A 16,512-nucleotide genomic window follows, 5' to 3' on the forward strand; every position below is an offset into this window, starting at 1 on the left:
TCTCCAAGGTTCATTTGAGCTCTGTTTGTCTGAACTAGGGACCCAGCTGGGGGCAGTGTGTGAAAAATGGCAGCTTCACAGGGGCTGGGCACACATTGCCTGGTCCAGCGAGGGTGCTCGGCAAAGGACAGAGGGGACCAGCTTTGAGGACTCACTCCTTTCGGATAAGCTGACCGTCCACAGTCACCAGCCCGAAGTGCACTTCGAACAGGTACTTGAGCACGTATAGCTTCCGCCGCAGGTCGCCCTCGCTCTCAGTGTGGTCGCCATTGATGGCAATGAACAGGCATTCTCCAAACTGCAGGCACAGGCAGGCCAGTGTCAGCCAGCCCTCAGGCACTCCCTTCACCTGCCCTAGTCTCTGCGGACAAGCCAGGGAAGGCTCGGGTGCCAGGGGGTTTGATAAGATACCGTTTCTGCCTTCTAAAGGAGTCTAAAGCTCCAGATAAGAGAGGCCTGTGGACTCCCCATCGAGCGGAGGGAAGAGGAACATGGGCCCCAGAGCTAGACTCACCAGGTGAAGGACATACAGGGAGTTGCCGTTTTCTGTGGAGAAGCAGGTGTAGGTGTCTGAGAGCTTCTCCAGCATCGTCATGGAGGAGATGATGACCGGGGCTAGGAGGGTGCTGAGCTGGTCCTCCAGGGCAGGGAGCTACAAAAATGGGGGAAAATATCACTGCTTAGAGTGGGCCAGACAACAAGAACAAAGGAAAGGACAAGACAAGGCCTTGATATCAAGGGTTCCATAGTGTTAGACCCTCCTGGGAGGGTATCACTGTCCTGGTAGGGAGGGGGGCAAAAAGAGACTGCCCCCAACACTTTGGGTAGTGGTTAGGAAGAATGGGGAGGGCCAGCTGGGTAATGGTGCTGTTTAGGCTCTGAATCCGGAAAGAAACATTAAGGAATTGGCCTCATTACAATAGTGGAATGTGGGGAGCACTGAACGGGGAGCTGGAAGGAAGTTTGCAGCATGTACCAAAGTCTATGCTGTTTTTTGCAATAAGTTTACTTTGGAAAATTTGTCCTAAGGAAAATGATCAGAGATTAGGACAAAGACACATGCACAAAGATGTTCACTACTGCATAATTTATAATAGCAAACAACTGGAAAAAAATATAAACATCCAGGATCAGGGAAATAGTTAAATAAATAGCAGTACATCAAAATTATGGAAAAGTCTATAGCCACTTAAAATATTAGAGCGTTTCCCACATGTTCTCACTCATAGGTGGGAACTGAACAATGAGAACACTTGGACACAGGAAGGGGAACATCACACACCGGGGCCTGTTGTGGGGTGGGGGGAGGGATAGCATTAGGAGATATACCTAATGTAAATGATGAGTCAATGGGTGTAGCACAGCAACATAGCACATGTATACATATGTAACAAACCTACACTTTGTGCACATGTACCCTAGAACTTAAAGTAAAATATATATATACACACACACACACACACACACACACATATATATATATATATGAGTGTTTCAATGACATGGAAAATTCCTCTGACACAATGTTGTAGTTAAAAATAAAACAAGAATGTGAATGCATAGAAAAAACGAAGTAGTGATAAAATACTGAGAAAGCCATTTTATTAAAGTTACTTCTGGATAGAGGAATTAGGAGTGATTTTTTTCCCTCTATTTTTAAGTATATTTCTGTACTTTCCCTATTTTCCATAACAAGTCTGCATTGACTTTGATAAGTTCTTCCTCCATCCATTCTCTCAGCTGGCCGAAACAAGGAACAAAACAAATAAATAAGAACAAAAAGGAACTGGACAAGTTTGCTGCAATTGTGTGAATAAAATGGGATAAAGCCAGTGGAACAGTTACAAATCAAATTCTCCACAGTGGAAAAAAAAGAAAGGAAGAAAACAGCAGATTTCCCAAGAGGATTTCAGGAGACGTGAATGAAATATGAGGGAGGCACAGCACTAACTTGGAGCTAGGGAAATCTACAAGGAGCTGAGTAAGACCTTGTCTTGAAAAGACGGGCAACTGGCCAGCGGGAAGGTGCAGCATTGAAGTACAAGCGGGACACAGCACTATGGAGTAAGTTTTCCTGCCAACATTCAGGAACCAAGGACTGTGCCCAGCTCCCACAGTCTGTCTGTCAAGCTTTCACAGTGGCTCCTACTCATCGTTCTGGCTCCAGCTCAGATTGTTTTTTTTTCTGGCCACCTCAGGCCACCAACCCCTGCCTCTGTCACTCCCCATCCCGTACCCCATTTAACTTCTCCAGACTATTTGTCACCACCTGAACTCATGGTACTTATTTGCCATCTGGTTCACTGTACAACGTCCTTCTTTAGACTCTAAGTTCCATGAAAGCAGGGATCATGTTGCTATGTTCACTGCTTTAACCCAAGAGACTGGCACATGATAGGTTCTCAATTAATATTTGGTTAATGAATACCCCCACAGATAGGCAAGAATTCAATAAACAGGCAAGAATTCAATAAACAGGCAAGAATTCAAATATTTGCTGAATTATTCATATACCACGATTTTCTTGAACAAATTTTATTAATACAGAAGTCACTTATGAATCTAGATTTTGATAGAAACTCATCTTAAAAGCAGTATAGTCACGTACTGAAGAGCAATGTTTTGGTCAGCAACAGACCACGCACGATAGTGGCCCCATAACATTACACAAAGATTTTTGCTATACCTTCTCTATGTTCATTCAGATACACAAACATTTACCGTTGTGTTACAACTGTCTGCAGTATTCAGTACAGTCACATGCTGTACAGGTTTGCAGCCTAGAAGCAACAGGCCATACTGTAGAGCCTAGGTGTGTAGTCGGCTACACCATCTAGGTTTGTGTAAGTACACACTCTGATGTTCACATGACAAGGAAATCACCTAATGATGAATTTGTTATTAATAGAATGTATCACCATCATTAAGCAAGGCATGACTGTAGCTTTTTCTGCAGGAATAGAACTTTTTTTTGGTGAGGGGATGACATGGTCAGGCTTTGTGTCCCCACGAAATCTCATCTTGACTTGTAATCCCCATAATCCCCACGTGTCAAGGGAGACCAGGTGGAGATAACTGAATCATGGCGTGGTGTTCCCCAGGCTGTTCTCAACTCGTTCTCATGAGAATGAGTGAGTTCTCATGACATCCGATGGTTTTATAAGGGGCTCTTCCCCACTTTGCTTGACACTTCTTCCTGCCGCCTTGGGAAGAAGGTGCCTTGTTTCCTCTTTGCCTTCCACCATGAATGTAAGTTTCCTGAGTTCTCCCCAGCCATGCTGAACTGTGAGTCAATTAAACCTCTTTATAATTACCCAGTCTCAGGCAGTTCTTTATAGTGGTATGAAAACAGACTGACACAGTAAATTGGTACTGCAGGTGTGAGGTGCTACTATACAGATACCCGAAAATGTGAAAGTGACTTTGGAACCGCATAACAGGCAGAGGTTGGAACAGTATGGAGGGCTCAGAAGAAAACAGGAAGATGTGGGAAAGTTTGGAACTTCCCAGAGACTTGTTGAATGCTTTTGAACAAAATTCTGATAGTGATATGGACAATGAAGTCCATATCATTGGTGGTCTCAGATGGCAATGAGGAACTTATTTGGAACTGGAACAAAGGTGACTTTTGTTATGCTTTAGCAAAGAGACTGGAAGCATTTTGCTCCTGCCCTAGAGATCTATGCAACTTTGAACTTGAGAGAGATGATTTAGGGTATCTGGTGGAAGAAATTTCTAAGTAGCAAAGCATTCAGGAAGTGACTTGGGTGCTCTTAAAAACACTCAGCTTTATGCATTCACTAATAGATGGTTTGGATTGGGACTTACCTTTAAAAGGGAAGCAGAACATAAAAGTTTGGAAAATTTGCAACCTGATGATGCAATAGAAAAGAAAAGCCCATTTTCTGAGGAGAAATTCAAGCCTTGGCTGCAGAAATTTGCAAAAGTAATGAAGAGCCAAACGTTAATCACCAAGACAATGGGAAAAATGTCTCCAGGGCATGTCAGAGGTCTTCACAGCAGCCCCACTTGCCACAGGCCTGGAGGCCTAGGAAGGAAAAACTGTTTCAGGGGTTGGGCCCAGGGCCTTGCTGCTTTGTGCAGTCTGGGGGCATGGTGCCCTGCATCCTAGCCATGGCTAAAAGGTGCCAACATACAGCTCTGGCTGTTGTTTCAGAGAGTGCAAGCCCCAAGCTTTGGTGGCTTACATGTGGTGTTGGGCCTGTGGGTGCACATAAATCAAAAATTGAGGTTAGGGAACCTCCACCTAGATTTCAGAGGATGTATGGAAATGCCAGGATGTCCAGGCAGAAGTTTGCTGCAGGGGCAGAGCCCTCATGGAGAACCTCTGCTAGAGTGGTGAATAAGGGAATTGTGGGGTCAGATGCCTCCACACAGAGTCCCCATTGGGGCACTGCATAGTGGAGCTGTGAGAATAGGGCCACCATCCTTTAGCCCCCAGAATGGTAGATACACCGACAGCCTGCACCATGCACCTGGAAAAGCTGCAGATACTCAACATCAGCCTGTGAAAACAGCTGGGAAGAGGACTGTACCCTGCAAAAGCACAGGGGTAGAGTTGCCCAAGGCCTTGGGAGAACCTCTTGTATCAGTGTGACCTGGATGTGAGACGTAGGGTCAAAGGAGATCATTTCAAAGCTTTAAGATTTGACTGCCCCACTGGATTTCGGACTTGCATGGGGCCTGTAGCCCCTTAGTTTCATCCAATTTCTCCCATTTGGAATGGGAACATTTACCCAATGCCTATACCTCCATTGTGTCTGGAAAGTAACTTGTTTTTTATTTTACAGGGTCATAGGTGGAAGGGACTTGCCTTGTCTCAGGTGAGACTTTGATCTTGGACATTTTGGTTAATGCTGGAATGAATTAAGACTTTGGGGAACTGTTGGGAAGGCATGATTGGTTTTTAAATGTGAAAGGGACATGAGATTTGGGAGGGGCCTGGGCAGAATGATATGATTAGGCTTTGTGTCCCCATCCAAATCTCATCTTGAATTGCAATCCCCATAATTCCCATACTCCTCATATGTCAACAGAGAAACCAGGTGGAGGTAAATGAATCATGTGGGCAGGTTCCCCCATGCTGTTCTTGTGATACTGAGTTCTCATGAGATCTAATGGTTTTATAAGAGGCTCTTTCCCCTTCACTCAGCACTTCTCCTTCCTGCTGCCTTGTGAAGAAGGTGTCTTGCTTCCCTTCGCCTTTTGACATGATTGTAAGTTTCCTGATGCCTCCACAGCCGTGCTCAACTGTGAGTCAATTAAACTTCTTTCCTTTACAAAGTACCCAGTCTTGGGCATTTCTTTATAGTGGTATGAAAATGACAAGTATTTCTGAGTTGTAATGTTAAAGTGTTAAACTGGATGTCCACATGCAAAAAAAAAAAAAAAAAACACAGGGGAGATAAAAATGTTTGGTGTATATAGACTATAAAGGAGCATACTCATATATTACTTGGTGGAATTATAAAGTAGTACAATATCTTTGAATGGCTTTTGACTCAATATTTTTATTTTTAGGAATTTATCCTAAGGAAATAATCTGACATGAGATAAAATTTAAGCACAAATGTTCCTTAAAGCAAGAGTGATATAGCAAATTAGGAGCAATATATATGTCCATATGAGGAAAATAGTTAAATAAAGGATGATACACTGATTCATGTACTGGAGTATAATGTTTCCATTAAGAATTATGCTTCTGAGACTATTTAAGAAAAGAGAAGAAATATCTTGATATAATGGCAAGTGAAAAAAAAAAAACAGGCAGTAAAACTGTAAATGTGGTATAATCCCAATTATATAGAAAAAATAAAGACCCAAAGAAAGTATATTAAAAAGCTAATAGCTCTGGGTAGTGGAATTACAGGTCATTTAAAAACTATCTCTTTGTATTTCCAAATTTCCTACAATTAACTCATGTTATTTATATGACAAGAAAAGAATGTGTTGCACATTAACAACAACAACAAAAAACTTTAAAGATCACCTTTCCTTTACACTACTCATTTTTAGGAACTGAAAATTCAGTTCATTCCTTTGCCAGGTTTTCAATAAAGAGGAAGAGAAAGGCCACCAAATAGCTTGCTTCTTAAGCTGACATAGTTGTAACAGTAGTTTAAAAACGGAAATACTTAAAAAGTCTTAATTTAAATATTGTATGTATTGACTGTTAAAAAATAAAGTCTAACAGTTAGCTTAAATAAAACCACTTGAATGTCTATGATCTCTGATATCTTGTGTTTGCCTAAAGACTGTGATGAGAACATGGGTGACATTGATGGTAAATGGACCCCCTGAAGTGGAGTTGGCTCACTCATTGGCTGGATGATGAGACCCCTTAGAGCAGAAAGGGCAAGATAGGCAACCAGTCCATGCTGCTGCAGAAACGTAAGAACACCTTCCACTGCATCCCCAGTAAAAAACATTTTTAACCCAAAATTAATTGGGAAAACATTTTCAAAATAAATTACTCCTTTAAAATATACAGTAGAAATTATGTAAGTGAAAATGACAAGTATTTCTGAGTTGTAACGTTAAAGTATTAAACTGGATGTCCACATGCAAAAAAAAAAAAAAAAAAAAATTAACTTCAATCCATAGCTCGCACCACACACAAAAATTCAAAGTAGATCATCAGACCTGATATAAAACCTAAAACTATAAAACTTTCAAAAGAATATGTAGAGAAAACTCTTTGTGAGTTGGACAAAGATTTCTTAGATGTAACACTAAAAGCATAATCCATAAATGCAAAATGGACAAACTCGAGTTCTAATACTTCTGCTCTTTGAAAGATACCATTGAGAATATAAACACAGGCCACAAACTGGAAGAAAGTATTTGCAAAACATGTATCTGATAAAGGACTTCATCCAAAATATATCACAAGCTCTCAAAACTCAGTAAGAATAGTAAGAAGAAACAATCAACTCAAATAAAAACTGGGCAAAAGATATGGCAAATAAGCACATGAAAAGATGCTCAAAATCATTAGTCATTAAGGAAATGAAATTTAAAACACAGTGAGATTCCAGTGGACATCTATTAGAATGGCTACAATTAAAAAGACGGACCATAGTGTTGGTGAGGATATGGAGGAACTGAACTCTCAAACACTACAGCTGGAATAAAAAATTATACAACCACTTTGGAAAAGTTTGGCAGTTTATTAAAAAGTTACACATGCACGTACATGATCTAGCCGTTCTACCCTAAATATCTGTCCTTGGACGTGAAAGCATCCATGTATACATGGACTTGTACGTGCATGTTCATAGTTGCTTTACTTGTAATAGTCAAAAACTGAAAATTACACAGATGTCCATCAACAAGTAAATGAATGAACAAATGGTGGCATCCTGATACAATAGATTACTGCTCAATGAAAAGGAATGAACTATTGATACATGCCACAACACAGATGAATCACAAAATAATCATGCTGAGTGAAAGCAGTCAAACCAAAACCAAACTAAATCCAAGCACATACTGTATGGCTCCATTTATATAAGCCCATATAATACAAACTAACCTATCGTGACAGAAAGCAGATCAGCAGTTCCTACGGGATGGGGATGGGAAAGAAAGGATTACAAATGTTTGAGGTGGTAGATATATTCCTTTTATTGATTGTGATAGAATCATAGGTATATATACATATCAAAGCTTATCAAGTTGTATACTTTAAATATGTGCAATTTATGGTATGTTAATCATACCTTAATACAGCTATTAAAAAATTAATGTGTTCAGCTTACATTAAACTTTTTCATTTTTTTTTTGCTCTGTCGCCCAGGTTGGAATGCACAGGCACAATCTTGGCTCACTGCAACCTCTACCATCTGGACTCAAGTGATCCTCCCACCTCAACCTCCCAAGTAGCTGGGACCACACCTGGCTAACTTTTGTGGTTTTTTTTTTTGTAGAGACAGGGTTTCGCCATGCTGCCCGGGCTGGTCTCAAACTCCTGAGCTCAAGCAATTGACCCACCTTGGCTTCCCAAAGTGTTGTGATTACAGGCGTGAGCCACCATGCCCAGCCTTGTTAAACTTTTTAGGGTACAGAAACTGATGGCTCCAAGTTCCTCTGTTATGTGATTCAAATTCGACATCTTCTTGCCCTCACTTAGCCCGGAGAGCCCTGGTGGGGTGTGGGGGTGGGGTCATTGAGCTCAGAGCATCAAGAGGCAGACCTTGAGGATGAGGGTCTAACTGTGAAGGATGCTGGACCCCACACAACACGCTGCTCATGCTGCCCAGGACAGGGTGAACACAGGTTTTCCTGCCTCTCTGCCTGCTGGTAGTTTTGTATGGTTCCTTCCTATCCACCCCTCCTGGGACTGCCTACCCTGCACTCACCTCTTCTTCCTCATTCTCTGACTGCCCGAACTTCAGCCGGAGACTCTCTTCAAACTCGTCATCTGTCCAGTAGAAGAGGACCTCTGCACCCTCAGTGGCCACCAAGACGCACTTCATCTGCCAGGGAAAGGCAAGGTCAAGGTCAGCCCCTAGCCCCAACATCCATGAGCACAGCCTGAGTAATGAAGAGGACCCCAACCCCAGCAAACATTCAGTGAGCCCTTTCTGCACACCAGACATCACAAAGGCCTTCCATTTTTGTTGCACCCTCACAACTGGACAAAGTAGGACTCTTTAGGTACTCCCATTTTAGAGAGCAGGACACAGGCACAGCCTGAAGTGGCAAAGCTGGAATCCAGACCTAAATCTGTTTGATGCCAAGGCTGGGGCTCTTTCCTCTGTGGTATCTAGTCCCTCTCAGCACAGCATCAGACCCACCACAGGGCCTACCGGAACCAGACTGGAACAGGAAGGGACCCGGGTCTTGGCCTGGACATGGAGCCGAATGCCCAGGGAGGCCATGCGCACAGCAGACAGTTAGTGCCTGGTGTGGATTGGAGGGCGCTGCTGCACCTCCATCTCTGCGCAGTCCAGAGATATCTCTCCCTCAGATAAAAACAGTTCCAGGGCCAGGGGCGGTGGCTCACGCCTGTAATCCCAGCACTTTGGGAGGCTGAGGCGGGTGGATCACCTGAAGTCAGGAGTTTGAGACCAGCCTGGCCAACATGGTGAAACCCCGTCTCTACTAAAAATACAAAACTTAGCCAGGTGTGGTGGCGGGCGCCTGTAATCCCAGCTACTCGGGAGGCTGAGGCAGGAGAATTGCTTGAACCTGGGAGGCAGAGGTTGCAGTGAGCCGAGATTGTGCCACCACACTCCAGCCTGGGGGACAGAGAGAGACTCTGTCTGAAGAAGCAAATAAACAAGCAAAAAACAGCTCCAGAAGACGAGCCTCAAAGGCCCTGAATTTATTTCAGCACCACAGAATTTCATTCAAATGCTGCTCTCCCTGCTCATGGTGAGAACAGAGGCTGCCTAAAGACCCTGTACCTAGTAGGCTGCAGCTTCTAGGGCCACAGCTACCAGTGTCTTCAGCCCTCCCAAATCTCCTCCCCCACCCCTGCCACACACACCACACACTCTGTGCTTGATTGTGTAAGGAACGTCTTAACTCTTCACCCACTGGAAGAGCTTTCATACAGCTCCCCACACTGTGTGCCGTGGCCCTCTGGGTGCGGCAAGCGCTGATCTTCTAACTCTTGGGGCAGCCTGACCAGGCTGGTGAGGACAGCGCTCCAGGCTGCCTGTTGCAGCTGAGAGGCCTCAGGCAGTGGTTTCAAATCCTCTTATGTGCCTCAGGGTGTCATGCAGATATAATCATGTGGTATGTGTGCTAAGCCATAACAATGATTAGGAAGCTCTGCTGTAACTCTCACACATGCAGATTTCCAGTTTTTTTGGGAGGATCATAGCATCTCCAGGTCTTGTGTTCTGTCATCCCCAGGTCCAGCTTAGTGGTCCTTACTGAATTCCTCCCAAACTAACTCGGTGCAACTGGTCCCAAGGTGTTTATGGTGAATGCCAGGAGACAACAGCACAGTGAAGGAGGAATGCAGGCTATTCCCACAGAATTACTCAATGCCAAGGCAGACACTGACAGTGCAACAGGTGTGAAGAGGAGGTTGCTGGGAGAGGCAGGTGGACCTGAAGAGGCTTCTCTGGGACTCCCAGGTACATGTGACAAAGCTGACCAGAGTGTATGGGTTAGGGAGCAGTGGGCTATGGAATGGAGGCTGTGGTTGTGAGCAGAGAAGTGACCGGCTGGCTGGAGATGGGCAGGTTGAGGTCATGAAGGCGGTCATCTAGGTGCAGGTGTCGGGTAATGAGTGCTCACCCCTTGGTGGGGGCCGGAGGAGCTTTAAAGACTCAGCAGGCTGTGATGACCCACCTGGATGCGAGGGGTGAAGGAGAGATGAGGCATCAGGATGGGGGTGACCTCAGGATGCAGGGCTGGGGAGGGGATGAGCAGGTCTGCAGAGCTCAGGAGCACTCAGTCCACTGCCTACCTCATTCCATCTGCCTCCCAGTGCCCCAGGGTGGATGCTGCCTGCCTCCCTGTCCTCCCCAGGTGGGGCAAAATCATCTACCTTGGCAAGGAGCACAGTGGAGCATCCAGACAGTCAGAGGTTCAGAAAGGGCTGCAGCAGAGACTTGGGGACTGGTTCATGGGAGAGCAGCACAGCATCCCTGGTCCTGCAAATGCTTAAAACAGAGAGAACATGAGGGCAGACAAATGCCCTGGTCCTGACTGCTGCCCGTTGGGAAAGGACAAGCTGGAGAAGGGCTGCGTGGTCCCTGGTCTCTCCAGGCCCTGAGGCAGTCTGCTAAGAACATATCCGGGATCCTGCCCCTCACCTCCCATAATGGAGAATAGGAACCCCGCCAGCACAGCCCTTTGTACAGAGCAGGTGCCCACTTTTGTTCCTTCCTCCTTTGTTCCTACGAAGCGCTCTCACTTCTGTGGGTCACTCAGAGCTCCCCAAGCAGCCCCAGGGAGCTCGCTAGGAGTGACTGACCGGAGACAGCGTAGCACACCCCAGGCGGCGAGGATGCAGTCCCAGTGAAGGGAGTGGGGATCCTGGGGTGATGCGATGAGTGGAAGGAAACAAACAGGAAAGGCATCTGGGACCAGGTTCTAGTTTTGGCTTTGCCAAGTCGCATAAACCTCTTTGAGCCTCAAACTCCCACGGAGAAATAGAGCAACATCCCCTACTCTACCTCCCTACAGGGTTAGATCACGGGAGTGACCAGGCAAGCTGCAAAGTAACCTTAGCAAACTGCTTTCTTATATAGGTGTGGGGATCATTACTCCTATTTCTCAGCTTCCCTTCTTCAAATAACAGGATTAACCAATCTGGTTCCAGAATCTTTCATATTTGGATAGAAGGCAGGAACAACAGAAAACTTAATTAGGAAGTCAAGCACTGTGAGCGAGTAAGAGGCAAGTGACTACCCGCCACAGAGACTGCTGTTAGGAGTTCGGCCTTTAGCAACCTAATCCTGAGACGGGCTCCATCACCCACATGATTGGCCCGAATGCCACATTCCCGAAACAGGGGGATGCTTCCCAAAGGCTGCTGGGAAGAGAACCTCGCCGGTGAAACGTTGTGACTTCGGCTTCACCTTGCTATTTTGCCCTAGAAAGGGAACTCGGAGGGGACTCACTGGCGAAGGGTGCTCCAGATGGCGGGGGGAGGGCCAAGCTGGGGCGACCCCCAGAGCGCACTTTCACCATCTGGACTCCAGCAAACCTCCCTGTAGCCCTTGGTCCCGCCTTCAGCAGCTCCTTCTGGGGTCCCACACCTTCGGAGCCCGGCCCTGTCCCCGAGTCTCTGCAGAGAGCGAGTCAGCGGCTCCCGTTTGCCTAGCACGCCAGTTTCTGTCCAGTTTTACCCCCAAATCCCCACCTCTCCCCACCCCTGAACCTCACGGCCATCCTGGGAAGGAGGCTTGACTTGTGACATCCGCCCCTCTTCACGGCTGAGGAACTTTGGCTCCGAGCGAGGAAGCGACCTGCCCACGACCACACGCCCGCAGTGGGTGAGGCTAGGGGTGGGCCCGCTCCGGGACCCCTAGAGCCCCTCCCCCACTTCCGGGAGGGTTGCGAGGGGCTCTGAGGAAGGATCGCCGCCCCGGGAGGGGACTGCCCGGAGACCCACGTACCGGATCGCGGCGCGCACAGCGCCCCGCCTGCAGGAGCCCGGGCGCGTTTCCGGGTAGGACCGCGTGATCGCGCACGTGACCGCCCCGCCCCGGGAGGGGCCGGAGCCGCCGTCGCTTTCCGCAGGTTCGAGCCCCGCCCCTGCCAGGCCTTGCCCATGCCCCGTTTTACAGAAGAGGAAACGGAGGCTCAGAGAGAAAAAATAACTTGCTGAGGGGCCGAACCAGGCTCAGAACCCAGGTTTCCTGGCTCCTCAGCTGATTCCTTCTCTCCTCCTCTTGCCCGGAACCCCAGGCTTTGCTTAATGAACTGAAGTTCTGGGGTTAGAGCTGTCCTTTTGTGACTGCTCTTCCTGACCTTTGGGGAGGTGACACAGCGCACAGAAGGGCTCAGTTGCCCCCAGAGTCCCAACGCTGGAATTTCTTTATAGAAGTTTTCAATCTATTTTGGGAGCAGAGTGCACATTAGGAGTTTCGTGTTGAACCTATGTTTGCAAGATTAATTTTAAAAAATGATATGTATATTGGGGGTGGCTGGAAGTGGAGGGGGCATTCTGTTAATAATGGAAGGGGCTAAATTCCCGAACAATCCACCCCTCAGTGCCTGGGTGCCACCTAGGAGCTCTGAGCCCAGCCCAGCGGGGTATGGGTTGTAGGAACTGGCTGGGGATATAGTAGATTGAGCATCCCTTGGGGGAAAGGCAGAGGCTAAGAATCAATACCTCCACCACCTGCAGATCAAAGAGAGCATCACTCCCCACAACCCACTACCCACCCCTTCCAGCCCACCTTAGGGCAAATTCTTCCAACTCCCCATCCACAGCACATAGCCCTGCGGCAGGCATCTCTCTCCCCAGCCCACCATTGAGATCCTTCACTCAATATGCTTTCAGTGGTTGAATGAATTCCATTAAATGGATATGCTATTATTTACTTATTCATTCCCCTACTGGTAGTTTCCATTTCCCAACAGCAATGTGTGAGGATTCTGATTTCTCCACATCCTCATCAATGCTTGTTATTGTTAATTTTCTTTTTAAGTATAGTAACCCAGTGTGGAGTAGTATCTTGTGATTTTCATTTGCACTTCCCTGACGTTCAGCATCTTTTCATGTGCTTTTTGCCCATTTGTGTACCTTCTTTGGAGAAATGTCTATTCAAATCCCTTATGCATTTTTAAATTGTCTTTATTATTGAGTTGTAAAAGTTCTTTATATGCTCTGGATACAAGCCCCTTATCAGATACATGATTTGCAAAAAAAATTTTTTTTCCCATTATGTGGCCTGTCTTTTCACTTTCTTAGTGGTATCATTTGTAGCACCAAAGTTTTAAATTTTTATGTAATCCAGTATAATCTATTTTTTAGTTATGTGCAGGCTTTTTGTGTCAATATGTTTCTTTTTTTTTCAAATTTGTTTGTGGTAAAATACATATAATGTAAAATTGATCATTAAGCATTTTAAGTGTACTGTTCAGTAGTATTAACTGCATTCCTAATGCTGTGCAGCCATCACCGCCATCCATCTCCACAGCTCTTTTCATCTTTTAAAACTGAAACTATATCCAGTAAGCAATAATTCTGACCAGGCGCGGTGGCTCATGCCTGTAATCTCAACACTTCGGGAGGCTGAGGCGGGTGGATCACGAAGTCAGGAGTTCAAGACCAGCCTGGCCAACATGGTGAAACCCCATCTCTACTAAAAATACAAAATTAGCAGGGTGTGGTGGCACACAGCTGTAGTCCCAGCAACTTAGGAGGCTGAGGCAGGAGAATCGTTTGTACCTGGGAGGCAGAGGTTGCAGTGAGCCAAGATCGTGCCACTGAACTCCAGCCTGGGCAACGGAGCGAGGCTCCCATCTCAACAACAACAACAACAATAATTCTTCATTCCTCTTCATAGCAACCACAATGCTACCTTCTGTCTGTATGAATTTGACTACTCTAAGTACCTCATGTAAGTAGAATCATACAGTGTTTGTCTTTTTATGACTGGCTTATTTCACTTAGCATAATATTCTCAAGGTGCATTCATGTTGTAGCACATGTGAGAATTCTTTCCTTTTTTCTTTATTTTTAAGCCTGAATAATATTCTGTTGTCTGTATATACTATATTTTGCTTATCCATTTATCCGTTGATGGACAGTTGGGTTAATTCCATTGTGTATAAGGTCGTTATGAACATGAGTGTACAAATATCTCTTTGAGACTCTGCTTTCAATTATTTTGGGCATATACCCAGAAGTGAAACTACTAGATCATATGGTAATTTTATTTTTAATTTTTTAAGGAACTACCATACTGTTTTCCACAGCAGCTGCATCATTTTACATTCCCACCCACAGTGTACAAGGGTTCCAGTTTATCCACATCTTTGTCAACACTTGCTATTTTCTTTAAAATTTTTATAGTGGCCATCCTAATGGGTGTGAGGTAGTTCAACATAAGTTTATATTTCTCTTAGGTAAATATGTAGGCATGGGATTGCTGGGCTGTATGGTAAGTCTATGTTTAAATTTCTATTAAACTGCTGAACCATTTTCCAAAGTGGATGTACCATTTTACATTCCTCCTAGCAACACTGAGAGTTGTAATTGCTCTGTAGTCTTGTTAGCACTTGATACTGTCCTAGTAGGTATGTGGTAGTATGTCAAGTGTTCAAATCTTTTGCCATTTAAAAATTGGATTGTTTGTCTTATTATTTATTTGATTTATGTGTTTGGATTCAAGCCCTTTATTAAATCTTTTTTCCCCAGTCTGTAGCTTTGTCTTTTCCTTTTCTTTACAGTGATTTTTGAAGAGCAGAAATCTTTGTGCATTTTGTGTCCTATGTAGTCTCTGCTTAGCCAGGGTCACAGAGATTTTCTCCTGTTTCTTCTTTTTTGCAGAAATTTAATAGTTGTAGATTCTGTCTTTAGGTTCACAATCCATTTTGAGTTAATTTTTGTGTATGATGTGAGAGAAGGTTGAGGTTTTAGTTTTTTGTTTTTGTTTTTTTTTGTTTTGCATATAGATGTCCAATTTTTCTAGCACCATTTGTTGAAAAAAAAAAACATTTTCTTGGCTGGGCACGGTGGCTCATGCCTGTAATCCCAGCACTTTGGGAGGCCGAGGAAGGCAGATCATCTGAGGTCAGGAGTTCGAGACTAGCCTGGCCAACGTGGTGAAATCCCGTTTCTAGTAAAAATACAAAAAAATTTAGCCGGGCTTGGTGGCATGCACCTGTAATCCCAGCTACTCAGGAGGCTGAGGCAGGAGAATTGCTTGAACCTGGGAGGCAGAGATTGCAGTGAGCTGAGATCATGCCATTGCACTCCAGCTTGGGCAACAAGAGTGAAACTCTGTCTCAAATAAATAAATAAATAAATAAATAAATAAATAAATCTTTTCTCCATTGAATTAATTACCATGGCACAGTTGTCTCAAATCAATTGACCATCTGTGTGTGAATCTATTTTTGGAGTCTATGTTGTTCAATAAATTTAAAAGGATTTTATTGATTTTCTTAGAGGCAGTTTTTGGTTTAATCAATTTTTATTGATTCTCTGTTTTTTAATTCATCAACTTCTGTTCTGATAGTTACTATTTCCTATCTTCTGTTTACTTTGGATTTTTTTTTTTCTTCTTTTTAATAGTTTGTTAGGGTAGAAACAAAGGCCATTGATTTGAGAGCTTTTGTCTTTTCTAATGGAGTTTAGTGCTGTAGATCTTCCCCAAGGTACTGCTTTATCAGCATCCCACAACTTTTTATCTGCTGTGTTTTCATTTTCAATTACTTAAAAATGCTAATTTTTCTTTTGATTTATTTAGAGTATAGTTCAGAGGTCAGCCAGATATTTGAGTGTACTTTGTACCAGCTTTTTAAGTTTCTCCCACCTGTTCCCCTTCCCTTTCAATTCAATTTTCAGCTGCTCTGGTAGTCTTGAACACCAGTGTCACTCCAGGCCTAATATAATAGCTGCTTGCTGATGGACCTTGCTCTCTGTTGTGAACTAGGGGAATTCCTTCAGGAGAAAAGCCAAATAAATGTAGATATCACCGAGTGTGATTTTCTTCATTCAAGAGCTGTATCTCCTGCAGTTTCTGCCTGCTCTTAGCTGTTTTGCATTGCCTTCAAATAATTGTTTTTTGAAATTTTGTCTAAGGTTCGTAAGTGTTATTGGCAAAAGGGTTAGTCTGATATAACTTTAACATTATCAGAAATTGGAAGTTTTTCTGCACATTTATATATGCAGTATTTTCCATTTAGTTTAAAATATTTTCTAATTTTTATTGTGATTTCTGATTTTTTTCTCATGGAATATTTAGAAGTGTATTTCTTAATTTTCAAGCACAGGGAGATTTTCTAGTTTCATATCTATCTATCTATCTATCTATCTATCTATCTATCTATCTATCTATCAATCTGTCT

The 16,512-nt window shown here is 44.3% G+C and overlaps 1 protein-coding gene across 49 annotated transcripts in view; it reads right to left on the reverse strand.

Annotated features, from left to right (window-relative positions):
• The window catches only part of HPS1 (HPS1 biogenesis of lysosomal organelles complex 3 subunit 1), a 30,541-nt gene extending 18,391 nt beyond the window's left edge, over window positions 1-12,150 (reverse strand). For 10 of the 49 annotated variants that reach the window (XR_013398234.1, XM_077947180.1, XM_077947172.1 and 7 more), the window contains exons 1-5: window positions 12,105-12,150; window positions 10,529-10,643; window positions 8,382-8,498; window positions 515-652; window positions 156-298 (exon numbers count right to left, since the gene is read on the reverse strand). Coding sequence is in view for 40 of the 49 variants with exons in the window: in XM_028826748.2 (XP_028682581.1) it covers window positions 156-298; window positions 515-652; window positions 8,382-8,498 (398 nt within the window). In the remaining 9 variants the exon portion in view is untranslated. Of the gene's footprint in view, window positions 1-155; window positions 299-514; window positions 653-8,381; window positions 8,499-10,275; window positions 10,330-10,528; window positions 10,644-11,606 lie in introns of all 49 variants that reach the window. The other 39 variants (XM_077947171.1, XM_077947148.1, XM_077947136.1 and 36 more) reach the window with 13 other exon arrangements.
• Window positions 12,151-16,512: the final 4,362 nt, after the last annotated feature.

Source organism: Macaca mulatta, chromosome 9 (assembly GCF_049350105.2).
Source record: "Macaca mulatta isolate MMU2019108-1 chromosome 9, T2T-MMU8v2.0, whole genome shotgun sequence".
NCBI classification, from domain to species: Eukaryota; Metazoa; Chordata; class Mammalia; order Primates; family Cercopithecidae; genus Macaca; species Macaca mulatta.